General features: G+C 40.6%; 1 protein-coding gene across 6 annotated transcripts in view; it reads right to left on the bottom strand.

The window, feature by feature from the left end:
- The window catches only part of CDC14A (cell division cycle 14A), a 184,150-nt gene that overhangs the window by 7,148 nt on the left and 149,954 nt on the right, over positions 1-27,048 (bottom strand). For 2 of the 6 annotated variants that reach the window (XM_067727041.1, XM_067727044.1), the window contains 4 exons: positions 18,331-18,446; positions 16,245-16,292; positions 14,094-14,216; positions 12,744-13,384 (listed from right to left, as the gene is read on the bottom strand). In XM_067727041.1, coding sequence (XP_067583142.1) covers positions 12,934-13,384; positions 14,094-14,216; positions 16,245-16,292; positions 18,331-18,446 — 738 coding nt within the window. In that variant the 3' untranslated portion in view covers positions 12,744-12,933. Of the gene's footprint in view, positions 1-12,736; positions 13,385-14,093; positions 14,217-16,244; positions 16,293-18,330; positions 18,447-27,048 lie in introns of those variants that run through there. The other 4 variants (XM_067727043.1, XM_067727045.1, XM_067727039.1 and 1 more) reach the window with 4 other exon arrangements.

Genomic DNA, 27,048 nt, shown 5'->3' with positions numbered 1-27,048 from the left:
CAAGCTTGGTTGAAATGTATTTTCTTTTATTTTAGTAAAGCCACATTTGTAGAAAAAAACAAAACAAAACTCTCAGATTGCTGTATATTAAAGTTAAAGCTGAGAAGTTGTTTGCTTTTTATTAGTGCTTCCTGCACTTGCAATGATTATGGGCCCCTAATTAGCCATTTGCTTAACTTTCATGAACCTAGATAGATTATACAACGTTTAGTTCAATAAATATTTATTAGGTGCTTTCCACACTTTGGAACCTGAGAAAACAAAGATGCCTCTGAGGAGCTTAAAGCCAGCAGAGGAGAGAGAGAATCACATACAGCTGACTATACTATGAGAGAAACCAGAGGGTGAGAACAAAGTCCCACGAGAGATGAGAAGGACAAGGCTTTCTGCCTGGATGGGTCACAAATGCGTCATCAAAAAGATAACTAGTGAGCCAGGCCAGGAAATAAAAAACCAAGCAGAGACAGGAGGAAAAGCAGAGTAAACTGCTTGTGCTAGGGGCTCGGCACGAGGCAGAACGCCAGTCAGGATGCCGGGTGGAGCTGCTGGAGAAGACAGGGCGGGAGGCACGTGGTCTGATGGGGAAGGGCGCCGAGGGGCAGGCAAGGGATCCAGACCAGACCCTGTGTGCAAAGTGGAGACGATGAATGACTCTTAACACAGGAATGATTTAATCAGCTGTGCCTTAGACATCCAGCGCTGGCAGCAGTACAGAGGAAAGTTTAAAGGCAAGAGATACTGAGGGCAGGGAGGAAATTTAAAATGCTAACCCAATAGTCCACGAAGACCTCAATGAAGGCAGCAGTGATAAGAATGGAGAGACAAAATATGGACATTTCAAAGGGAAAACTGCTAGGACTTAGTGGCTGGATGTGGCACAGGGAAGGCAGAAGTAACGTCAAAGACCATTCCAAATTTCTAGCTTGGATGATTGGATGTATAAAGATTGCAATCAGTAAGCCAGGAAACAAAAGGAGGAGTAGACAACTGAAAAAGCATGTATTCTTTCCCACGACTGCCCACAGGAAGTTAGAAATGCAAGTTCAATGCTCAGGAGATGATTACCCAGAGAGAGAAGTAGACCAAGATCAGAGCCTTAGGAAAAATCATTAAGGGGTGGGTGGAGGAAGACAAACTGGTAACTATTTAATGGGGGGAAAAGGAGAAATGGGAAAATAATATTCCAAAACTCAAGAGACCAAAAATAACAGGAGAAAAGGGTGGTCAACAGAGTCAAATGCTGTAGGAAGACTAAGAAGAGTGACGACTAACAAGAGATCATCAGATCTGGCTGAAGGAAGTCAGTGGCAGCCTGTGCGACAGACTTTCACCATACTGTGGTGCCACCTCCCTTGTCCAAGTTTGTCCATAAAGGAGACACTATGATAGGTGACAGAACTGAGGGGAGAAATTGGTAAGACCACTCTGTACCTGTTCACAGGTGAGGAGACAGGCAAATGGACGGTAAGAGACTGAAGATCTAGCAGAGAAAGGATGTGGATGGGGCAACTCCCAGGAACAGTTTGGAAAGAATAGTTCAGGCAGGTAGGGTTACCACTGGAAAACAGTAGGCCTCCTTTTTTAAAAAAGGAATAAAAGGACACGTCAGATGCAGATACACTCTGACGTAGAGAAGAGGACAGTGAAGAGGAATTATTCCTGAAAAATTCTATGTTCTCAGGAGAACTCAGGACCAGGTTAACTAAGGTTGGAGGAGCTATGTTGATGAAGAGCGTGAAAAAGCTTCGGAACAGCCAATGTGGGGAAGAGAAAGGGAGCCAAAATGGGATAAGTAAACTACTTATGAGCACTGAAGGGTCAGGGTAAATTAGAAATTCATTTGAAATGGAGTCAGTTGGCAAAGTTGGGATTTTCTCCAGCAGAGCTCAGAAGAGAGAGACTAGAAACAGACATGAGATGGCTGAACTGATCTAATTTGGGAGGCTAGTGATAAAGTGGCTACAGAAAAAAGGTCCAAGTGGAACAGAGAATGTTGGAAAAAGGAAGCAGAAATGACTATGGGGCTACAGAAGGAAGTAAACTGTGAAGGGAAACAGGCAAGGGTCATAAAGAGGTCATGGGGAAGAGTCAGTAGGGTGCGGGGGGGGGGCGGGCGGTATGTTTGATATGGGCCTTATAGAATTCAAGACATCAGAAGCAATGTTCTAAGCAATAAGAAGATCCATGAAATGGATTTCCAAGTGAATAAAAGCAAAGATCACTGAAGTTAAGGAAGTTTAAAATACAGTAGCTGTGAGACTGAGCAAGTCACTGCCTCTCTGAGTCTTAATTTCCTCATCTACCAATTACGGATTAAATAAATAAGATGATGTAAAATATTGCACCTGATACAATGTGAGGCACATAGGAGGTATTCAGTAAATCATTGATGAGGATGATGATAAGGATTAGAAAAATGTTACAGTTGTCACACATGCTGGCAGTAGCTTGGTAGCTAAAAAGTAAAGCCAAAGTCCTCAGTATAATGGTATTAGGCGGCAGATGCTTTGGGAGGTAATTAGGTCATGAGAGTAGAGACTTCATGAATGAGACTGGTGTTCCTTTTTTTTTTAAAATTTATTTATTTTATTTATTTATTTTTGGCTGTGTTGGGTCTTCATTGCTGCTCATGGGCTTTCTCTAGTTGCGGCGAGCGAGGGCTACTCCTTATTGCGGTGTGCGGGCTTCTCTTGTTGAGGAGCACGGGCTCTGGGCACATGGGCTTCAGTAGTTGTGGCATGCGGGCTCTAGAGTACAGGCTCAGTAGTTGTGGCGCACAGGCTTAGTTGCTCCACGGCATGTGGGATCTTCCTGGGCCAGGGCTCAAACCCATGTCCCCTGCATTGGCAGGTGGATTCTTAACCACTGTGCCACCAGGGAAGCCCCAGGATTGGTATTCTTATAAAAGGGACCCAGAGAGCTCTCTCGCCCTCTTACAGCCATGTGAGGATACAATGAGAAGATGGCAGCCTGCAACCCGGAAGAGAGCCCTCACCTGAACCTGACCATGCTGGCACCTGATCTCTGGCTTCCAGCCCCCAGAATGGTGAGAAATAAATTTGTTGTTTATAAGCTGCTAGTCTAGGGTATTTTGTTATAGCAGCTGAGCTCACTAACATACTGGTTTTTAATGTCCTTTCTTTTCACTCTAATAACTTTCAATCAGAGACTGAACCTGAGGATGCCAAAGCCCACACAGATGATGAACTCATTAATATTACGGAACTGAGGGTTTCACGATAGTCTGACCAAGAGAGAGAAATATCTGCTTCTATGGATAAACAGTTCTCTCTCACACATATCAGCCCTGTGGGTTCAGATATTCAACAGCAAACAGCCTGTGTTGTTTACCAAAGATTTCTTCCATGAGGGGCAGATCCAATGACTTTACAAGTAACATGCATGGGGCATCTGTGCTTGTTTGCACATGCATGCACACCTGCATGTATGTGTGTCTGTGTGTAATAGGGGGTTGCAATAAAAACATGCCTTTCTGCGTTAAACACCTTACACACATACAGTAAATTTCAAATTTTTGGAAGAAATAAATGACCTACTCAATATTAGAAAAGACGACAACATGGAATAAATAAACCAATAATCAAATAAGTAAGCAGAGTCCAATGCTAGATACTATGAAGTTAATAAAAGTAAGATGCCACGGTTTCTAACCTCAAGTTTACCAACCAACTCAGTGGGAATCCAAGGCATATACCGATGGGAAAGGTGACTATCAATACGAAACAGAAATGATAAAGGCCAAATGACCAATACAGAGAGGACAAATTAAGAGAAAGTCAAGACTGCTATAGTTGGGTGAGGCCAAGGAAGGCTTCACAGAGGAGGAAGTAGGATTTAGGCTAACTTCTGAAGGGAAGGAGTCTGAAAGCAAAGGTGAACCAGGTTGGGAGCATAGCATGTAAGAAAAGGATGACGGCCCTTGGAGCAGGGAATATTCAAGTTCCACATAGAAGAAGTAAAAGGATCATGCTCAGGAGTGAAGGGAAATGAGTTTGAAATAAGGGTGGGCGGAAGACTCAAAAAGACCCTGAATGGTTAACCCCAGAGACTGAACCTACTTCATGTCAAGATGGAGCTGAAAGTTATGCTCCAAATGACCACTCTGGGTATAAATCAAATATTTTTAAAATGTGAGGAAGAAAAGCACAACAGGACAGAAAAGTAAGATCAACATGTTCATGGCCCAGAAATGAACTAAGACACAGTGGCAGGCCACTGGCTACAGAGCTGGAAGCTGGCAGAGGTGGCCAGGTGTCCCATTCCTGGGGGTACACAGGCTAAAAGCTGCTGGCCTGAATCTGAGGCTGGGGTCAGGCTCTCCCACCTGTGAAAGGGGCCAAGGGAAGCCACAAACAATGCCTTGGGCCAGGTTTGTACACAGCTGCATCCTTGCCTGAGAAGTCAGCCTCCCGAGCTCACCATAGGAGGAGAAGCTGGGACATGAAGAATCTGTTTCTAGACTGGAACACCTAGGGCGTCAAGTGGAGCCAAGAAGAAAGCCAATAGGTGAGGCAGGGAAAACAAAGAGAGGGGGAGAGAAACAAAAAACTCTCATCCAAAGTGAATCTACAAATGAAAATTCTAAAGCACACAAGGAATGTGAACACCAAGAGAACTGACAAAGTCTGCAATCAGGAGACAAATTCTCACAGGCTGAAGCAACAGGCAAACCACAAAGCAATCTCAAAACAACTTATCATCTGAGATCCTCAAGGTGAGAAAATGAAGAATAGCCATAAAAAGAATAAGAATTTATTAAATGAAATAGGCAGGTCCAATGAGAACAGATGACTATCATAAAGAATGAATTATAAATGCTGGAAATGAAAGCTATGGCTGTGGAAATCAAAAGGTAAATAGGTTAGGGATACATTGCAGAATGGACACAGTTAAAAGAGAATTAGTGAACTGGAAAATAATAGGAGGGAGTCAATCAGAACACAGCCAGAGGGCTTCCCTGGTGGGGCAGCGGTTAAGAATCTGCCTGCCAATGCAGGGGACACAGGTTTGAACCCTGGTCCGGGAAGATTCCACATGCTGTGGAGCAACTAAGCCTGTGCGCCACAACTACTGAAGCCTGCGCGCCTAGAGCCCGTGCTCGGCAATAGGAGAAGCCACCACAATGAGAAGCCCGCGCACCACAATGAAGAGTAGCCTCCACTCTCTGCACCTAGAGAAAGCCCGCGCACAGCAACGAAGACCCAATGCAACCAAAAATAAATAAATAAACTTTTTTTAAAAAAAGGAACACAGCCAGAGCAATAGGAATTTCAAAACATAAAATAGAAGGCAAGAATACTGAGGACAGATTGAAATGCTCTAACATAAGTCTAGGGGTATTGCAAAAGAAGAGAGTAGGAGGAAAGGCCAAAAAGCACTATCCAGAAAGATAATGGTTGACAATTTTCCATAATTGAAAAAGTCATCAGCCCTTTGACTGAAAGCACACTGAGGCCAAAAAAGGACAAACTATAACGAATCAATATCTAGATATATTATGGTGAAACTGTAGAACTTCAAGGAAAAAGAGAAAAATCTGATAATAATTAGTTTTACTCTTCAACTGAGAAGCTTTGGGAGCAAAGGATAACATTAAGAAACTAGGATTTTAAGCATACTCTGGCAGCAGTACAAAGACAGATTGAAGGACCAGAAAAATGATGGCTTAAGATTAACTAAGCCAGAAGATGCCCTCATGGAGCTTTCAATCTAGTGGAAGACAATGGCTTACACATCTTTGTCTTACCTTCCTCCACTAAAACAATACTGAGCTTATGGTAGACACTCATATAATATTGGATAATTTTTTAATTGGATAAGCCTCTATACATATACAAAAAGCACTTACTCTCTTTTACTGCTGGCCAAAAATAAACTAGAGGAAGATTAAAATAAGATCCTTTCCTATTGATTTAGCATATTGTTGACATTATATAAGAAAAAAGGTATCAAATTAAGTTGAACAACCAAGGCAATAACTCCAATGTATTTGAGATAAAAGCAAGTTCTGTGTTTTAAAGAATCCTTTCAAATGGAGAGTCAAAAACAGCTGTCAGGGGCTTCCCTGGTGGCGCAGTGGTTGAGAGTCCGCCTGCCGATGCAGGGGACACGGGTTCATGCCCCGGTCTGGGAAGATCCCACATGCCATGGAGCGGCTGGGCCCGTGAGCCATGGCCGCTGAGGCTGCGCGTCCGGAGCATGTGCTCCGCAATGGGAGAGGCCATGACAGTGAGAGGCCCATGTAATGCAAAAAAAAAAAAAAAAAAACAGCTGCAGGATTTATACAGCAAATTAATGTAAACCACTATTTAACATTAGAAGCTTGAACAACCTTCAGCTCTATCTGCAAATACCGTGTGTACCTAAATAACTTATATGTAAATTTAGGCATCACCTGAACCGTGCTGACCTCAGAACAATTTGATGCTTTGTCAAGTAACATTCCCAAGTCCCCCTGGGAAGGGAACAGAAGAATACCAATGCTGAAATAATGACAAAGATGTAGTTCAATACTGAGACCGAGCTCATGTTCTTGATAGTATTAGTATCCCTTAGCTGGAAAATTGCATCAAATTTAAGGCAATGCCACAACAAAGAGGAGAGATGGAAAAACCACAGTAATCTGAACATACAGAAAGGTTAGAAAGCTAGTACTAACCCTATATATTAAATAATATTTAATCCTTTATCAGGACAAGACGATAGTTTTTTAAATGAAGAACAGGCAGAGTGAAAAGACATCAAGTTAAATCAGGAAAAGCTATTACATACCATTGGAAAGTAGGCGCATTTTATTGGGTATGGATGTTCAAACAATCAATAAGTAGTTCATCACTGTCACACTAACATTACTCCGAAGTAAAAATGAAGCATGCTTTAATGCACACAGCAATTGCTCAGATTTTCATCAAACTGGTTATTTCAGGAAGCTGGATCTAATAATTTGATCTTATTCCAATTCCTACTTTAAGAACAAATAATACCTTAAAATATATATTTTCCCCCTAATGCTAGAACACAGAACTTAACCTATTCATAGGCTACCCAGGTTGTTCTGACACTGGTCAAATCTGAGGTGGAAACTCATCCACAGAGTCTTCACAACCAAAGAGCAGACTAACCAGCTGAGTATAAAAATGGTAACGACCACTGGGACAGGGAACTGCATTTAAGGCAATTTCAGCGGTGGCATAAGGAGAACATTAAAGTAGTACACAATATTTCATTTCAATCTTCCTTTCAACTTTAAACCAAATGAGTATTTTTAATACTTTTCTGTGTTTAGAACTGCATTAGAAACCATAAGATAGAAAAGAATTTTACAAAATGTCTACACAAAGTTTAAAATTTGGAGACTTGCAAATAAAAATTGCATGTATAAAGTCTTGCATGTATAGACAATATGTAAACAAATACAGATGCTTGTGTATGCAAAGCAACACTACATATTGATAAAGTAGTAAATAGTCATCATGAATAGAAACAGAGGTTAAAAAGTAAACCATTTGGTGGGTTCGATTTCTTGAGAAGAGTTTCAGAGCGTATATGGAAGATAATATGTCTTCTCATAATAAGAAATTAGTGAAGAAGGAAGGGGGCTTCCAAGAAAGAGCTTCCCAAAGGCCAAGAGGTAGGGGAGGAAACCACCCTCAGGGTCAAGCAGGGGAAAGCTGGTACAAAGATACAATAAGGAGAACAAAGGACAGAGAGCCTGAAAGCTCAGCAAAGGAATTCAGGATCAATGTTCTACAATTAGGGGATCACTGGTCACTTTCAAATGATGATGAGATCAGTATCTATTACCTGGCTATGCTCTCAAGCGGGGATCGGCAAACTGTAGCCCAGGGGACAAATCCAGCTCACCACCTGTTTCTGTAAATAAAGCTTCATTGGAACACAGCCACACCCTCCATACATACATATAAAAGAGTTGGGACACAGAGCCAAAAATTTACTCTCTGGTCCTTTACAGAAAGAGTTTGTGACCCCAGTTTAACGTATAAATTAAGACTGAGTTAAGAAGATTATCAACAAGGCTAACACAACAAAGAAGATGAGAAAGCAGCAGAATAGAGAAGAATGGGGAAATTCCAAGAGACAATGAATGGCCTCACTGACGTAACCTGCAACATCACTAAGAGAATATTCTTGAAAATGTTTGAAGATCAATATATGAGTGAATAACAAAGCTTAGTATAAGCTACTACTTAATAATTTTAAAAGTCACAAAAAAGATTTTAATAGGTGATCCCTGAAGAAGCTTTCAGAAGAACCTTATTACAGGACTGCTTATCTTATTTATGTTTATATTCCCTACAGGTCAATACAATAAAATCTTGTTATAAAAGGCTGTTCCCATCAAGCAAAGATTAATTTCTGACACAGAAGTCACAAAAAATTCTTTGTAGCCAACCTGGCTATATATATGTATTTTTATAATAAAGCACATTATTTTAAAACTCCTCATATCAAATGTTGTAAAAAATATGTTTTCTAAGGACCATATTTTTTTTTCAGTAGCTAAGTTTCCATTTATAAAAATAAATATATCATTTAAAATTTCATAGTAAAAATATGTTAGAGCTATTGGTCATATATGATTATTTAATAGTATCTATACTACTACGTATGTGCATTGAAACACGGCGTAATTGTTGAAAATCATAGAATTTACCGAAAGAAACCTGCTGAGGTAGGGTTGGGAGACAGCAGACAGGGCTCAAACTGGTCTCCTGCCTTCAGGGTTTCTAGCAAGAGCTCCCATCCCCAAGAATGCCAGGATTATCTTCATCAAGTCAGATCTGATCAAGCCACTCCTGCTGACAAGATTCCAGTAGTCACACTGCACCTCCTAGTTTGGCTTCAGCTTAATTTTCCAGCCTTGTCTTTAGGTAACCACCCCTGGCTTTAGCTACACTGGAACACTCACTGCTCTTAAAACAATAATAGCTAAAATTATTGAGCATTATCTATAGGCACTGTGTAAACTATTTCATATGATTTATCTCAATTAATCATCACAACCACCCTATTACAAAGATTATTATCATTACCACATAAGCTTTAAGGCCTCACAGTCACACAAACCCCTTTCAAAGCACACAGTCATATGTTTGTATACAATTTACAAAAATAGTTTGTACTCTTTATCTTAAACAGATCCCACCAAACTGTATAAGTTTCAGGTGCACAAAACCTAAATATGCTCCTGAAAATTATTATCCCCATCTCCTGAGGCTCGGAGAGGTTAAATAACTTGCCAAAGTACTCACCACAAGGAAATGGTTGAGACAGTATTTGAACCCAGGTCTACTCGTCTTTAGAAACTAAGAACTTAACTATAGTACTAAGGCTGTACCTCTGTTCTTGTAGCTCCCATTGTCTGAAATGACCATTCCCCGTCTTCCTATTTTCATCACTAGATTTCTAGAAGGCTCCTATTCATCCTCCAAAGCCCAACTAAAATGTTATGCCTTCTTCACAGCTTTCCTTAACCCTTCTTGGAAAAAAAGGCATATCCTTTAGATATCCGTCTATTCTAAACACATATCACAGCATATCTATGACATGATGTAATCAAAAGAATATGCTTTCTTGGAGTCAAACTGACCCAGGTACAAATTATGGCTCTGCTACGTATTTGTGGTACAATCTAAGGCAAAATATTTAAACTCTCAAACCCTCAAGTTATTTATCTTTAAAATGGAAGCAATAATTCTTACCACATTCATTCATTTAAATACCCAGCCATCCATGATATACCCATTCAAGAAATACTTAATGAATGCCTACTACATGCAAGGCACAGAGCATACAACCGTGAAAAACAGACACTGGTCCTGCCGCCACAGAGCTTACAGTCTAGCGGAGGATACAGACTAGTGAACAGATGATTAAAATGCAGAGCGAGAATCTGAGTATTGCAGTTAAGACCAAGGCAGGGTGTAGAAGAGCTTATGGGGGAAGCATTGTGACCTAACCCAGACTTGCAGGGTCAGGTAAGGACAATGCAGATGAATAGCAATTCAGTGGTAAGTCTCTTAAAAATAACACAGAGCAAATATTCAAGACAGATACCGCAAGTAATTTCAATTTAATAAAATACTTCCACCCCACCCACACCGTAATCACACGTCCCTCATCTCTTAAGATTTGAAAACGCCTCTGAATGTCAGGGAGGGAAAACTGATTTTTTACAGTAGGTGGGTCGGCCAAAATGAAACCTGGTGCATTGCACTGGTCAGTAGAAACCTCAAGGCTAACAGAACAGTCCAATTAAAAATAAAATCTGCTTCTCAGAATTCTGTCACAACCATAAGGATTCCTTAACATCTGTTCTTGTTATCTGTGTTAAAGCATTTAATGACAGAACAAGGAAATCATTTCCACATTTTTCTGGGGGCTGAACTGCTGCACAAAGTGAGAAGCAATTGCAGCTTTCAAGAGAGATGCTAATTGCAGCTTTTAAAATATTAGACGCCCTCTAAACACCCAGCAACCCCCGTCCCCTAGGAGTTTCTGGGCCTTTCTTAAAGGTGCGAGGAGGATATTGCCATCTAGACTTCATTTCCTACCTAAGGATTTAAAAACATTTTTGTTGAGTGATTTATTCCTAGTTCTTCAAGGATCATATGTCTCACATCTTCAGAAGCATTGGGAAAAAAGGACCATCTTATTTAGACAAGAAACCTGTAACAATTAGAAAAGCTTCATTGAACCGATAAAGGAAAAAACCCCCAACCTCCTACTTTATTCCGCATAAAACGGGAATTTCCATCTTAATTTAGACCTTCTGCCAGCGAGCCAGCAGGGTTAAGGACTTGGAACCCTCCCTCTCACAGACGTTGTCTAGGCAAAGATGAAGGAGGGAAAATCGGCTACAAGACACCTGGCTATTCTTACTTCCTGGGAGGGTGAGAGGGAGGAAAATGTTGTCTTGATGGCAATTCTATTTATAAATGCTTTTCTTTACAATAAGATGACAAATTTAAGAAGGAGAAGGGGAAGAAGCAGCAGCTGCCCACACAGAGTATTACTTTAAATTTAATTATTGGAAAATCACTGTATTCAGGCCAGGAGAGGGAAAATATGGAAGGAAACCAAAATCAAGTTACATAAACATGGTGGCTAGGGGACTAACAATCATCTAAAGGAAGCTCCCATGCTGCCACTAGCAAAGAGGAAAACTGAGATCCAGAACAAGTAGAATGTCATTCTTATCAAGCTACCAATCCTTCTGGTATTGAGCTATAAACGTGGATCACACAAAACCTTTAGCCATGAAATCTACAAGGTATTCATATAATTATCTATCTATATATATAACACTTTTTCTGAAAATGGAGAGATCTGTACTCTGGTCTAAAAAAGAGGCTGACCCACAATCAGTATATGAAAATATTGACTGAACTCAATTCCTGCTGTGAAGTATAATGACTTGTAAAACTAGTTATAAAAATGTATAATAAATACACTTCATTTTCCATCTAATCCCAGTTACTAGGATTTAAGTTTTACTGATACATATGTACCCATAACTTAGTGGGATTAGAGTCAAATTAAGGGGTAGAGTGGGCCTAGGCTATAATCTCTACAGGAATCTAAAATAACGTTGAGAAACATCACTGGGAATAAAATCAGATCGGGGGAAATCATATGTGCCAGAAAGGACTGTGTGTGGATAGAGTGGAAAAAAAAACTTTGAAAGAGGCCTGAGGTAGGGATGGGAGTAGTAATGAGTCCAACCAACACACACACACACACACACACACACACACACACACACACACACACACACACACACACACACACACACACACACGCTGCATCTTCACATTCACAAAGTGGTTTCTAAACTGCCTTCTAGGGAAAGTGGGTCCCATTAGCTTTTACCGTGGGGTAGGGATTTGCTGAGAGGGGTGAAAGGCACACTGCCACCCGCACTTCTCCTCCCCTCCCCTCCCCTGCAGAGACCCGCTTCTTCCAGGATAATGGCTGAGGAAGTGTTTGAAGAACAGTGGACATGAAGGGGTGCCAGACCACAGCCTTCCCAGAACACCTGGGGCTTGCTTGTGCCTGAGTGGAGTCAATGTCGCATTTTAACATTGACTGACGTTGCCTTGATCTGTGGCATCTATTTCTATTTCTCCTTCCTATCTTGTCCTTGTTCTCTCACATCAAAACTCACATTCCCATAGATCTCAATTCCTTTTGAGGCAATCAAAATATGTGATTAAAGTGATTCACGGGGTGGGGGGGGTGGACCAACAAGATTTTACCCTAATAGGGATTACTGGTCACAAAGGGGGCTTGGTAACCAAAATGAAGCGCTCATGGGTAAAATGTGTTTGGAGATCTTCCATCCTGTCTCTAGAAGAGTGACAGCTAATTTTAAACGTCTTCCTGTTACCCTGCCTTCCCGTCCCCTACATCCCGAGTACCTACCATAAACCTGCCATATAAGCACCCTCCATTTGCCATTTAATAATTCTGGGTCAGTTCCCTGCAGATGACCTAGTCAAGGGCTTGATGGTTAGTTCTGAGAAGACACTGTTCATTCAACACCTTCCACATTTAAATACTCCAAATTCATCCACTGATAAATGATGTAGAAAAAGCCAGGATAAAAAAAAGCCACTACAACCAAAGCAGATGCTGTCTGTCGTATGACTCGACCCCTGACTTTGCTGAGTGATTCGAAACTTCAGTGAAAAGTAACTGAAGACAACGGTGTCCATGATGAAGGGAATGAAAGCTGCTACCCTTCCTAGAGAAATCACTTTAAAAGGAGTGGGAAAAGGAGAAGAAAAAGAAGGAAGGAAGAAAACTGGGTCGACACTTGGCATTTACTTGAAGAAGAGCCAGCAGATGTACGTGCAGAGACAGTTTCACAGCACAGAGGGAAGGCATCGATCAGAAGGCTTCCTTGGCGCAATTAAATTTCTTTGGTGGCAGCCTCGGCTGGGAAGGCAAGGCACAAAAGTTGTGTTCAGGGTTCTGAGGGCCAAGAGGTGGTGTCTGTGAACTTACAGGGATTGATCGGCTCAGGAATCTCGCTGAGGAAGAAGAAAGGCCGGTGTAGGAGGGCCGCAGGGCGGTGGCGTGATCCTCGGTCTTGGCGCTGTGAGGGCCTGGCTGACTGTTCAGGGCACTCCCACTGCTGCTGTTGCTTCTGCTGTACTGGTTGTTGTTGAGCTCAGGGTAATTTCTGGCAGGCAGCTGGGAGCTGCCATTCAAGAGGCTGGTGAACGGGTTGCCTACGAAACCCACCTTGGAGGGTGAGGCAGTCTTTTTGTTCTCTGGATCGTCTGCTGCAGCGTTCAAGTTCCCTAGAGAACTGGCTAGCCGGGAGTTCATGGAAAAGCTGAACGAAAAACACAGGTGGGGCGGGGGGGGAACATAGACAGCCATGTATACTCACACAGGGTTCACGTTTCTAAAACACATGATTACGACATTAGGGGAATGGGATGAAGACAGTTCTGATCAACGCAAATGGTGACAGAATTGCTCTTGGTGATATTATAATATGTGGCCTTTAGTTATACATGGTAAGTTCCTCTGTCAAAAGTAGTTAAGACTCAAGAAGCTGGCTAAAACAGTTTGACCAGAGATCCTGAAATAGAATATGTGCGGGTTTCTACTTGCCCTGTGGCAGGAAGTAAATGAAAAGGACTATATAAGGGGAGAGTACAAAGCAGACCTAAGTACAAGATTTAACTTCTATATATTCGATCATATGACTACATCAAACATCCCTACCCATTTTAGTTCGGCCCATACACATCAGGGGAGAAAATGACTATGTCGTATATTATTAGTCTGCACCACTGAGCTCTGTTCCCTGGATCATGTTGGGCAAGCTCTGGAAAGGGATGCCGTACAGCATTCCCTCCATGGCCATGTCCCCACAATTCAAGACAGGAACAGAAGCCTAGAGGGTCGCAGTGCTTTTTGTGGTTTCTCCCCTTCCCCCCAGTCCCCTCCTCTCACAAACTTCAGCCAAACCCATTGTCTGCTGCTGCCTTCCTTTACCTCCTGCCAGTGCCTCAGAAGGAGGAGAGAAAAATTACCTTCTTACACTGGTGCCTGAGGACAAAGAGCCTCTGTTTATCCTCTTGGCCATCACCGAAGGGGACAAAGCCACTTTTGAGGTCTTCAAAGGAGATGTAGATCCTTGTGGGGAAGAACTCAATCTTTGTGGAGAAAAATGGGCAAAGCATCACACAAAAGCTGTGTTATCTTAATATTCACCAATAGACTAGGACAAGATAAACTAATAAACGTTAAAGAGATCATGGCAGGTCCTAGTAACAGTAGCCAACACGGCCGCAGCCCTCACTCTGTGCTGAGCGCTCATCTAAGAACCTGACGGACATTAACTCAGCTTCTCCTCACAGCAACCCCACGAGGTAGCGAAGACTGCACTTTGCAAGTGAGCAAATGGAGGCACAAAGGAAAAGCTCCTCGTCCAAAGTCACTCAGCGAGCGAGAGGCAAAGCTGGGATTCAAATCCAGGATCCAAAGTCCTGGGGTAACTACCATCCTGCCATCCTTGACCACTTCCCTTCCTTGACACTGGCATTCATTCCTTCCAAGTCCTGAGATTCTACCTCTCTATATTTCAAATCTATCCTTATCTTTCCACTCTGCAACCGCCCTAGGAGAGGCCATCATTATTTCTTATCCTTGACACCTAGCAGCACCTTTTAATCTGTTTCCTTAAAACTCACATTCCGAATAGCCTCCAACAAAATCTAAAATATCTAATCATGTTGCTTCACTGTTTAAACCATCTAATTTGTCTTCAATGCCCAGAAAGCCTAAACTTCTTGGCTTGGCTTTAAAACCCTCCAAAATCTGGCATTTGCCAATTCTCCACATTTTCCCACCAGACACCTCTTCTCCAGCTACAGAAAATGCCCTGAGATGCCTGGATAGACGGCGTCCACACCTCTGTCCAGTTTGCATACGCTAGTTTTCCTGCCAAGGCATCTTCTCCTGTCCTTACCTCACCTCTACACACACCTTTTTCTTCCACCTCCATCTGACTCACTCCCATTGCTTATCCTTTAATGGTGCAATCAGCTGTTACCTCTTACAGCAAGCCTTCACTGAATTCCCAGGCGGGGTAAGCATCAAGTTTCATCATATATTCTCATAGTAAATCACAGCTCTTGTACCACATTTCATTGTCTAATATCGTCTACTTCCCTCGAAATTAGCTCCATTACGAGCAAAGAACTGCTTCTCATTTCAATTCCCAGACTAGCACAGTGCCAGACTCAGAGTAGGTGTTCAGGAAATATTTGCTGAGTGAACAAAAAGGGAAAAGTGACTCAAATCTGGACTATCAGGGCCCAGTCATGTTTTAATACCAAATGTGTTTTGTCCTGGACAAATCTTTTAATGTAGCTGGACCCTGTTTTCCTATCTGCTATAGAAAAGCTGATTTACTTGTAGACTCTTTTCTTCATCATCTTCCCTCCAAACAGCAGCTTACAACATGGTTTGCCTCTAAATCAAGAACAGGAAAAGTTGTACAAGGAAGCAGCTCAAGCTTCTGGAGAAGTCTGGGCCATCTCAGAGCTGCCCTCACTAAACAACCCTAAAACCTAGAGCTGAATAAGAACAGAGCTGAGGAATGACTCAGCTTTTTTTCCCCATCTGTTGATGACAGTTTTGGGCAAACATTTCTACAGCCCTCACTAAGACCTACCCTTGATCCTGGTATCACTTAGACCACCAGGGAGTGTTCAGGGAACATTTTTCCAGAGAAAAACACTAATGTTTCCTCCTCAAATGGAGAATAGGGAAGGAAATAAAACTAGAAAACAAAGGAAGGGAACAAATACATGCAAAAATAGGAGGAAAGAAGAATAACAGAAATGTTAAAAATTCAAGGCAAAATCGATCACTGGCTTGAAAGGCATGTTGCAGAGCCACTGTAGTTTATTAGAGATCCCACCATGCACTGGGCACACCAAGTACATTGGCATCATTCCCACAGCCATACGGCCCTGTAGACACCTCAGGAAAATAACATTTTTGCAGGGTGAGCATTAAATACAAAGCATATTGTAACAATCTAGAACAGAAAGGAAGGAATTTTAAAAGTGAAAAGCTGTGGGCAGTTTATTTCTATGGGCTTAAGGGTTGGGAAATGTATCTAAAGGGTAGCATTTGTTTATAAGCTACTGGAAATTCAACCTGGTTGACAGTACCTGGAAGGCTGGGACACTGCTCTTGGATGCCCTTTCATATCCTCCAACCTACAGAAACCACAGACAAATGTTCACACAACACCAGGGTCACACATTTAAGCCAAGACCAAAAGTCACATCATCTGGAGTCAGACCAGCAAAATTATTAAATGGGCAAGAGGGATAAACCTTGCAAATGGATATTAGTATTTATTCACTTTATAAAATAAATCCTAGAATCAGCAGGAAATCTATTTTAGTCATTTTGTTTCCTCTTGAATTTCATTTACAGCAAAATGCTTTTTCATCAGAAGGTGGTATTGCATCTACTCAGGTTAAAAATGTTTGATCATGGTGCCATGATGCTTTTAAGAAAAACTAAATTCCAAAAAATGAGAATATTTCTGAGGATAAAAAGAAAAAGAAAAACACCATGTTGGAACGAACCTTCTAAAGTTTTGTGTAGTGAAGATTCTCTGGCTTCTTTCGCCTTTTTATTTGTCAAGTTACACCCCAACTTACCCTTTCCTCCCCCTATGATTTCTTAAAAATCAAACATAAATCTGTTTGAAGTTAATTTTAATCAATATGATGCAATTCCTTAGAGTTTCAAACAAAAAATGGTGAATAAAAAAAAAAAAGATTGGTGGGCTTCCCTGGTGGCGCAGTGGTTGAGAGTCCGCCTGCCGATGCAGGGGACGTGGGTTCGTGTCCCAGTCCGGGAAGATCCCACATGCCACGGAGTGGCTGGGCCCGTGAGCCATGGCCGCTGAGTCTGCGCGTCCGGAGACTGTGCTCCGCAACAGGAGAGGCCACAACAGTGAGAGGCCCGCGTACCAAAAAAAAAAAAAAAAAAAAAAAAAATTGGTTATCTAAACTGATCTTGAAGAAACTTCCACTGACTTAGACAATATATATAGTGAAAAGAGCATGAACTTTGAACAGTGCTGGGTTTGAATAACAGCTAGGGAGTGATTTAACCTCTCTGACCTCAAGCAACCAACACAAATGTGGGTAATGGTGCACACCTTTTGTGTTAACTCGGTTAATCCTCATGTCCAAACTAGGCACCTAACAAGATTCCTGGCCCATAGCAGCTGCTCAGTAAATGGTACATTTCCTCAACTTCCTAGTGGTAGTTGGTGATTATTACTAAGTATTAAACTTGCTATCCCACCTTTCCATTTTACTATAGAAAACAATCACCTCAACTTTGAGCTATATGAACCTTCATTTTTCAGGGCAGGAAACCAGTACCCAAAGCACAGATAATGGTATGACCAGACCCAACCTGACTTAAGTGTTATAATCCTCCCAGATAATACATAAAACTAAATTCCCTGTGAGGAGTCTGTTTGACATTTATCATACTAGCAAAACATCTCTCTTGCTATGCATTTCTCTCACTTAAAAATCAAAGGAAAGTAGCCACTTCTGGTTATATTCATTTGTGGACTTGCCATTCCTTATATTACAATAAAGAATCTTGATATTTACAGATTTTTGTACCTACATTGATTCTGAAGTCTTTTTTTTTTCACTTAATCCGAATTATCAGAAGATTTCAAAGGTTGTGGTCAGAAGTTAAGTCCCATCAATTGATTCTGATGAGTAATTTCAGACCTCCAAACCAAGATGGTTTATAACTTTACAGGCAAGAATTGCTTATTCAATTCTCAAAAATAGAAAGTAAGGCTAAGGAGTTAGGATATAACAAAAGCTTGGCATACTATACTTATCTGCACACTCTAGATTAAATACAAATGCTTGGCACATCTGTGAGAATTCACCATAGGACAGGAAACCCATTCACAGGAGAAGAGTCCATTCCAAGTGGAATTTTGAAGAGTCCCAAAGACAACCAACTGCTTAGCAGTTTAAGGTGGAATTCCAGAGATTAAGATGCAGCAGCTGCTTTCAATAAGCTTCTAAAATTTAGCTACTCCCCGCAGTGATAAAATAATTTAAAAAATGACACAAAATAGTAATAAACCAAAAAATGAGAGGTAAACATAGTACTTGTAGAATGATATTCAAAAGAGAAGATTAAATATTCTATCCACAAATGGAGGTACAATATAAATTTAAAAGTTTCAAACAGATCTACCTAAATGCACACGATGGTGAGGAGCGTGGCTGTCTCTGACTTTTTAAGGCACGTAGTTTGTCTCCCTGGGTTATATTATTTTTCATTTCCACATCTTCATCCTCTTCTAAATTACTCTGGAAAAAAATTCATGTTCCACAGAAAGGTCATTACGAGTAATTCTACTTTATATAGATTTCTTAACAGTTTATAGATTATCTCGGTATATGGATATGTTTTATACAGATTATCTTAAATAGTTTTAACGCACTATGAATTCAGCATTGGCCACATATATACTAAAGAACGCTGGACTAATCACCAATTAAATATACTGGTCGAATTCCAAATCAAAGAAGCATGGGTATGGATGTGGTAGAATTTATTAAAAGGAGCTCTGTGACAACGGACCACAACCATGGAGACGTTCTTGCAGACAAAATTGTGCTTTTGAATATAGCTTAGACATAGGTTGGCTCAATAGATACAGTACAAATATTTTTCCAGAAGCTACCAGCACCCATCACTGCAAATTCCATAGCTTGTTTACATAAGTGAAAGATAAAACAATTTAGGATATCTATACAGTAACTTATTAACATCATTTAACACTATTAAAAGCACTCAAGATTTTTCCAAGCTTACTGGACTGGGAAAGTGTGTTTCCTGCTGAACCAAGTCTTGTAGTTGGAAAAATATATATAAGTACCACACCAGGTCTTTTTTGCATACCAGGTCACATTTAATTCTCACAACCCAGGGAACGGTGGTGGGGAGGGCACCATTACCCTTAATTTGAAGATGAAAAAAGGAGGCGCTTGTGGAAGATAAGACTATTGCCTAAGCTCCCCTAAACTCTTCATGACAGAGCTATGATTTTAAAATCAGATTTCTTGTCCTCAGATACAATGTTCTTTCTAAAATATATGCCACGGCACACTAACATTTCACCATAAAGATTGTATTTTTCCTCACCTGAAAATAAATCAAAAGGTTTGAATTTGCTAAGATCATTTCTAGCCATAAGAGTCTCCTCTCTTCTTTAAAGCTAGAAGTCTTATTTGATGAAGAATGTACAAAAACGCACTTCCCTCAGTGACCTTTTAGTCATTTTTGACAGCCATTCCTGAATCAAAACACTTTTTTGTTCCTTGCCATCTATTTTGGGGTCCATGGATTCATCTGGAGCTCAGTAGGCATGTCCTGGGTAAAAAGACCACACCTCACCACTACAGCTCTGATTTAAAAAAAAAAAAAAAAAAAAAAGACATACAAAATACACAGCTAATAGGAAAGAAAAAGAAATGAAGATGAAAGCTTCCCAGAGGAGACAATCCCTTGGCTGAGTCTTAAAGAATGAGTACAAGCGAAGCAAGCCAAGCCAAGGTCACAGGAAGGGCCATGCCGGCAAAGAACTCCGATCTAACAGTCACAGGATCGTGGAACCCCAAAGTCAGGCGTTCTCTTAGAGTTATTAAGAGATGCCCACCTATAAAGTCCCGAGGAATCAATTATATCATTCATCTTTGTCCATACAATCCCAGTGGGGGAAAATCTACTACCACCCAAGGAAGCCTGTAGGAACAGAAATCAGGCACGCCTGAAGGCTAGGCTTGCAAGCAGGATAGTAACACCTGAGAAGCTGAGCTTAGCTTCATCTAGCACCCAACGTGCTGGGTTGGTCGTAGTTACGTGTGCCTGACAGAAGGACAAGCACATAGCCAAGAGGCTCCAAAATATGAGGGGGTCTCAAGAAGTATATAAGCCTTCATAAGACTGGCAAGGAGAGCTTCTTGAAGGTCGGACCGGATCCACACCACAATCCGTTTCACTGTCTAATGAGTGCCTTAGTGAGAAAGCCAGGAAAGCACGTTTGTCTATTCAACTAGGAGGATCTTTGCGTTCTCAGCTCTAAAATGCCTTCAAAATTCTAAGGAAAAGTAATTCTCAACTTGAAATTGCAATATTCAACCTATCTGTCAAGTGTAAAAGTAGAATAAAAGTACAAAAATTTACCTCTCTGACAATCTTTCTGCGAAAACTATTATAGGATATGCTTCAGGAGAAGGAAAGAAGACAACATGAGATCCAGGGAAATTAGGGATCCAACTGAGAAGTGTGAAGAGAAGGCCTTGGGTCAGAACTCTATATTTGGGCTGTAGAACAATTAGTTCAGGTTGGAAGGCAGAAGTGTCTTCAGGAAAACAACAGACTTGGTAAGATTTTTTTGCTGTGTTGAGATTTTGAAAAAAATTTTAATTGCTTGGCACAATTTGGGGAGGAGGGGAGAGTAGCATTCTCTTTTCCCAGATATATAGAAAACTACACAAATAAAAAGAGCAAATAACTCTAGGGGGAAAAAAGGAGCTTCAACAAAGAAATCAGTCATAGTGGGCTACTAAGCTCAACAGTGAGCAATATTTGTAATAATGTATACATTATTTGGGTTTAACCAAAAATTATAATATAGCTATATTGGGAAGCTAGGGGAAGTAGAGGTGATAGCAAGGTAGGAGAACTAATCCTATCTACCATAACCAGGAGGCAATAGAAAAATGTCCGAAATTGATAAGCTTTTAAAAGTAGCATTATAGCAAGATATTTAGGGCTTTCCTGGTGGCGCAGTGGTTGAGAGTCTGCCTGCCGATGCAGGGGACACGGGTTCGTGCCCCCGTCCAGGAAGACCCCACATGCCGCAGAGCGGCTAAGCCCGTGAGCCACGGCCGCTGAGCCTGCGCATCCAGAGCCTGTGCTCCGCAACGGGAGAGGCCACAACAGTGAGAGGCCCGCATACCGCAAAAAAAAAAAAAAGATATTTAGAAATTTGGCAGTTAATTTGCTTACAGGTTTCTCCTGTTTGAGAATGGGTCTGGGGATACAGAAAGGTGGGATAGGGAACTGATTTTTTATTAGAATTCAATACTTTTGCTATTTCTAAAACTGTGGTCATATATTATTTTCTAAAATAAAAATTAATTTTAAAATATACAGTTAAAGAAAGTAACAGTATATTTATATTATAGTTACTTTACATGTGTTTATTTCTCCCACTTTATTGTAAATCTTAAAGGTGAAAAAATTTTAAATTATAATACATTTCAAACACGTAGAAAACAACAAAATGATGTAACAGCCAGCCATGTACCTAACTACTCAGAATTAATATATTTTTTCTTAAGCTCCTTAAGGAGTTTACTTAGGTACACTGGCTCTCAAAGAAAATGAAAACATTATATATTAAGTCCCAGCTCTCAACCTCTGGAGAAGGAAACCATGTCTTTTCCAAAGAAAAAATATATATATTTTACCATATAATACTTGTTTGTCATAGGTAACAACAAACTACAGAAAAGAGATTAAAAAAATATTAAAGCCACCTACATACTTACCATCAAAGTAAAACACATTAGCATTCTGTCATATAGTCTTCCAGACTTTCCCCTGTGCTATCTATACATACCCACCAACACATTTCTTCCTCTCAAAAGGAGGTTGAATTATACATGCTGCTTTGTAACCTACTTTTTCACTTAAATATACTACAGAAGTGTTTCAGGGTAGATTTTAAAAATCTTCTACATTATCATGTTTTATTGCTCCATAAAATTCCATTGTTGAGATGTATCAAATTTTATATATTTTGCCCTAAGTCAGGCTGTTTGCTGTCTCTCATCACTATAAACAGTTCCAACAAACATCCTTCTATAAACACATGGTTTCTGAACACTGTCCTATTATTATTGCCTTAAGATAAATGCATAGAAGTGGAATTGCTAGATTAAAGTCTCCTGCTACATGTTATCAAACCGCCCTCCAGAAAGGCTACACCATTTTAAACTCCAACTAGCAATGTTTAAGAGCTTTTTAATCCCCAAACCCTTGCTAATACTGCATACATTTCTTTAATCTCATACAAGTTGATAGGCATAAATAGCATCTGTGTTCCTTTCATTCCTAGAGAAGTAGCACATTTTTTTATATTTACCAACCATAAGGGCCCCCATTTTGTTTTATTTGTGTACATGGAGTTTTCACATTGATTTTTTTTTATAAATTTATTTATTTTCTTTATTTATTTTTGGGTGCATGGGTCTTCATTGCCGTGCACGGGCTTTCTCTAGTTGAAGCAAGCAGAGGCTACTCTTCGTTGTGGTGCGCGGTCTTCTCATTGCGGTAGCTTCTCTTGTGGAGCACAGGCTCTAGGCGTGTGGGCTCAGTAGTTGTGGCTCGTGGGCTCTAGAGCACAAGCTCAGTAGTTGTGGCACACGGGCTTACTTGCTCAACGGCATGTGGGATCTTCCCGGACCAGGGCTCAAACCCATGTCCCCTGCATTGGTAGGTGGATTCTTAACCGCTGAGCCACCAGGGAAGCCGCACATTGATTTCTTAAGAGCTCTTTACATTAAAATAAAAAAAACTTTCATTTGAATGTGTTGTAAATATTTCCTCCCAGTTGATTAATGTGAGGAGAATAACTCAGAGAGATTAAGACTGGGGGCGGGGGGCACAGCAGTGGTCTGGTGAGAGAGGACAGATTGGATTAAGGTAGGAGAAACTGCCTGGAACTCAGGACCTGGGGAAGGAGGAGGGAGGGGAAAAGATCTGGACACACAGTACAGGTCTGAAAAATATCTGCTAAAATATAAATCATGTTTTTTTTTGTCTCAACCTATCTCCCCTTATTTTATTTCTGTGGCTACTGTAAGAAGTTTTAGCCATTTTTAGGACTAAGAATATAAAATATATGAGTTATAAAATTCTTAGTAAATGATTAACAGCCTTCAAACTCTTGACAAAAATAGTTATATACAGTGTTATTCAAAACACATTTAAATTACAAAATTAAGAAACAAAAAGCCCCACACACCTACGGTCAATTATATACAATAGGAATATTTGACAAAGGAGGCAAGAATATACAATGGGAAAGAGACAGTCTCTTCAGCAAGTGGTGTTGGAAAAGTTGGATAGCCGCATGTAAATCAATGAACACACCCTCTCACCACACACAAAAATAAACTCAAAATGGCTTAAAGACTTAAACATAAGACAGGGCACCATAAAACTCCTAGAAGAGATCACAGGCAAAACATTCTCTGACAGAAATCATACCAATGTTTTCTTAGATCAGTCTCCCAAGGCAACAGAAATAAAAACAAAAATAAACAAGTGGGACCTAATCAAACTTACAAGCTTTTGCACAGCAAAGGAAACCATAAAAAGAAAAGACAACTTACAGAATGGGAGAAAACATTTGCAAATGATGAACCAACATGGGCTTAATTTCCAAAATACACAGCTCATACAACTCAACAACAAAAAAACAAACAACCCAATCGAAAAATGGGCAGAAGACCTAAATACACATTTCTCCAAAGAAGAAATACAGATGGCCAACAGGCACAGGAAAAGGTGCTCAACGTCACTAATTATTAGAGAAATGCAAATCAAAACTACAGTGAGGTTCCACCTCACACTGGTCAGAATGGCCATCATTAAAAGGTCTACAAATAACAAATGCTAGAGAGGATGTGGAAAAAGGGAACCCTCCTACACTGTTGGTGGGAATGTAAGTTGGTGCAGCCACTGTGGAAAACAGTATGGAGGTTCCTCAGAAAACTAAAAATAGAATTACCATATGATCCAGCGAGCCCACTCCTGGGCATATATCAACAAAACTATAATTCAAAAAAATACATGCACCCCTATGTTCACAGTAGCACTACTCACAATAGCTAAGACATGGAAACAACCTAGATGTCCATCAACAGACGAATGAATAAAGAAAATGTGGTACATATATACAATGGAATACTACTCAGTCATAAAAAAGAACAAAATAATGCCATTTGCAGCAACATGGATGCAACTAGAGATTATCACACTAAATGAAGTCAGAAAGAGAAAGACAAATACCATATGATATCACTTATGTGTGGAATCTAAAATGTGACACAAATGAACCTATCTATGAAATAGAAACAGACTCACAGACATAGAGAACAGACTGGTGGTTGCCAAGTGGGAGGGGGTTGGGGAGGGATGGAATGGGAAGTTGGGGTTAGCAGATGCAAGCTTTTATATATAGAATGGATAAACAACGAGGTCCTACTGTATAGCACAGGGAACTATATTCAATATCCTATGATAAACCATACATAATAGAAAAGAATATTAAAAAAAGAATGTGTATATATATATATAACTGAATCACTTTTCTGTACAGCAGAAATTAACACAACATTGTAAATCAACTATACTTCAATAAAAAATATTTTTATAAAAAGAAAAAAAAACTATATAGAAGAGGACTTTGGTCTCCTGGAATCCTGAATAAGTCACGCAGACAGGAATATAACCAACCCCTGTATTTATTAGGGCACTTATAATATATACTAGGTCACAAGCGCCTGCGTGGGGAAAAGTATATTAGAAAATAGAGTTCCATTTGTCATGAGGCATAAATCAATCCCAAGAACTGGGGGACCGAGGGCAGTTTGAAGATGTTTCTCATCAGGTACTGTTATACCGCATTCTTTATACCAAATTCATTCCTCATGATGACTAACGATGAACAAAGTCACAGACGATAAATGCCGAGAATTTAACCCAGGCCTCCGTGTGCTCTTGGGCTCCAGCCCCTTTCCCCAGAGTCCCAGTATAGCCCCCCTCTTGCTCTCAGCTACTCTGGAAGCAGCAGATCCCCTGAAACAAAGCCACACGATTGCTGGCAATGGTGAAGAAGCCTAGTTCAGGGAAGACCCTGATATCTTGGCTCCCCCAAGGACGGGGGTCTGTTCTCAGACCCCCTGTCGCCCTCTGGAGGGTCTGAGCATCAGTGCGTTTTCTTCTGGATACAAGCCTGCCCTACATAAAGACAGGAAAATAGAGCCAACTAAAACACATAAAGAAGGAGAATTTTTAAAGATATTGTTATTTATAGGTGATGGTCTAGCTAAAGAACAACTAGCATAAAATATGAAGATGTATTTTATTCCACCAGTTGTTCTCTATACGCAGACAAGATGAAAACCAAAATCAAATAAATTAAATTGTGCCCATAGATTTCAGTTGGATAAATTACTGACCAACACATTAATAAATTTATTTACTAATGTTACCATTAATAAAATGGTAACAGAGAAAACTACTAGGGAGGCCATTGTGTATGCCATTAAGAAAAGATATTTTAGATGAAATACAGCACACTATGGAATAAAGATGGAAGAGTTATAATAGAAAAATGACATAAAAGGAGAGTTTGAAATAGAAACAAGTAAAAATAGAAGTCTAAGGACTGAAAGAAAAAGACAAAAATGGAATTTTTAGCAGATTTAAATGATTTGGCAAGGAAAAATGACTGGGTCATCTCTAAAATTCTTTTCATCTCTCAGATGTTAATCCTATGAGATGTAAAAGTTGGAGAAAGGCAAAGAGGTCGCCTTCATAAATTGTTTCTGATCAATAAAAACTTTGGATTTATCAGAGCTCCCCAAATTCGTCTCCTCTTCCTTTTCCCTGCCACTGGTTCAGACCTCGTCACCTGGACCACTGCCTCATGACCAACTCCCTGGCCTTCCAACCCCAGGCCACACACAGACACAAGCACCCCTTCCACAGCACAGCCAGGGTGAGCTCCTCAAAGGGTGAATCTGTGTACTGTCACTCCCCTTACTGATAGCCTCTGGTGGATCCCTGCGGCTTTCAGATTGGACCTGGAATGCCTTAGTGGGCCTAAGAGTGGAAAGAAAGGTGCTTAAAAGTAGGGCCTTAGAGATTTAATTTTTACTTCATAGATTTTTTTAAAGATGTACCCAGCTCATGGGCAAAGGATTTTATAAATCATGGTAACTCATGGCTAAACGTCAGCAGCACCTGTATCTAATTAATATCTCTAACTCAAGAGTACACACTGACTGGTGTGCTAATACTGGACTATCACCCTAGAGTAGGAAAAAGATAAAAGCAATTGCAGTTCCAGGAGAAATTTATTAGGACACGTTGGCTAAGGTTATGTCCAAAATGACTGTATGCAATGCACTAGAGCCACAAAGAGGACCCAGTGGAGAGGTAGCATAGTACAGTGAGAGGCCTCAGGGTCAGAGGCCAACGCTGGAGCCAGAGTGCCTGGGTTCAAATGACAACTCCACTCTGTACTTTGTGATCTTGGGCAGGCAGCTTAACTTCCTCTACCTCAGTTATGTCATCTGTGAAATGGACCTTGTAAAGGTGCCTATTTCATACAGCTCTTCTAGGGCCTAAAATTAATCCATGTAATAAAGTGCTTAGGACAGTGCCGGGCACATAGTAGGTGCCATTTAGGTGGTTGTTGTTGCCCCGTAAGCTCCTCATTTAACTCCTTATACATCTGGCACTTTAAATAAAGTGCATTCGATTCCATTTAAAGCCATTTTTTAATAACCCCAATACAGAATGGATCCTAAGGCCACTCAATGTCAAAATGAGCACTTATTGCTGGTACTATTTTATATTTGAGCATATGCTACCCTTGGATAGCTTGGATTATTACCAGTTTCATGTCTGTATTCTCGTTTGTTTTCTGTGAAACTGTCAGCCTTCACTCATTCAGGTAATATTTACGAAGGCCCTGTGGGCTAGGAATAGACTTATGATGAGGGCAGATAGAAGCCTCCATCCTTACAAAGCGCATTGCCCAGCAAGGAAGGCGAAGTAAGGACCATGGAGGAAAAGGACAGTGCAAGGCAGGGCCGTGAAGCA

This window comes from Pseudorca crassidens, chromosome 2 (genome assembly GCF_039906515.1).
Source record: "Pseudorca crassidens isolate mPseCra1 chromosome 2, mPseCra1.hap1, whole genome shotgun sequence".
In the NCBI taxonomy this organism is placed as follows: domain Eukaryota; kingdom Metazoa; phylum Chordata; class Mammalia; order Artiodactyla; family Delphinidae; genus Pseudorca; species Pseudorca crassidens.
The sequence above is the reverse complement of the archived record's forward strand: the minus strand, read 5'-3'. Positions and strand labels throughout refer to the sequence as shown.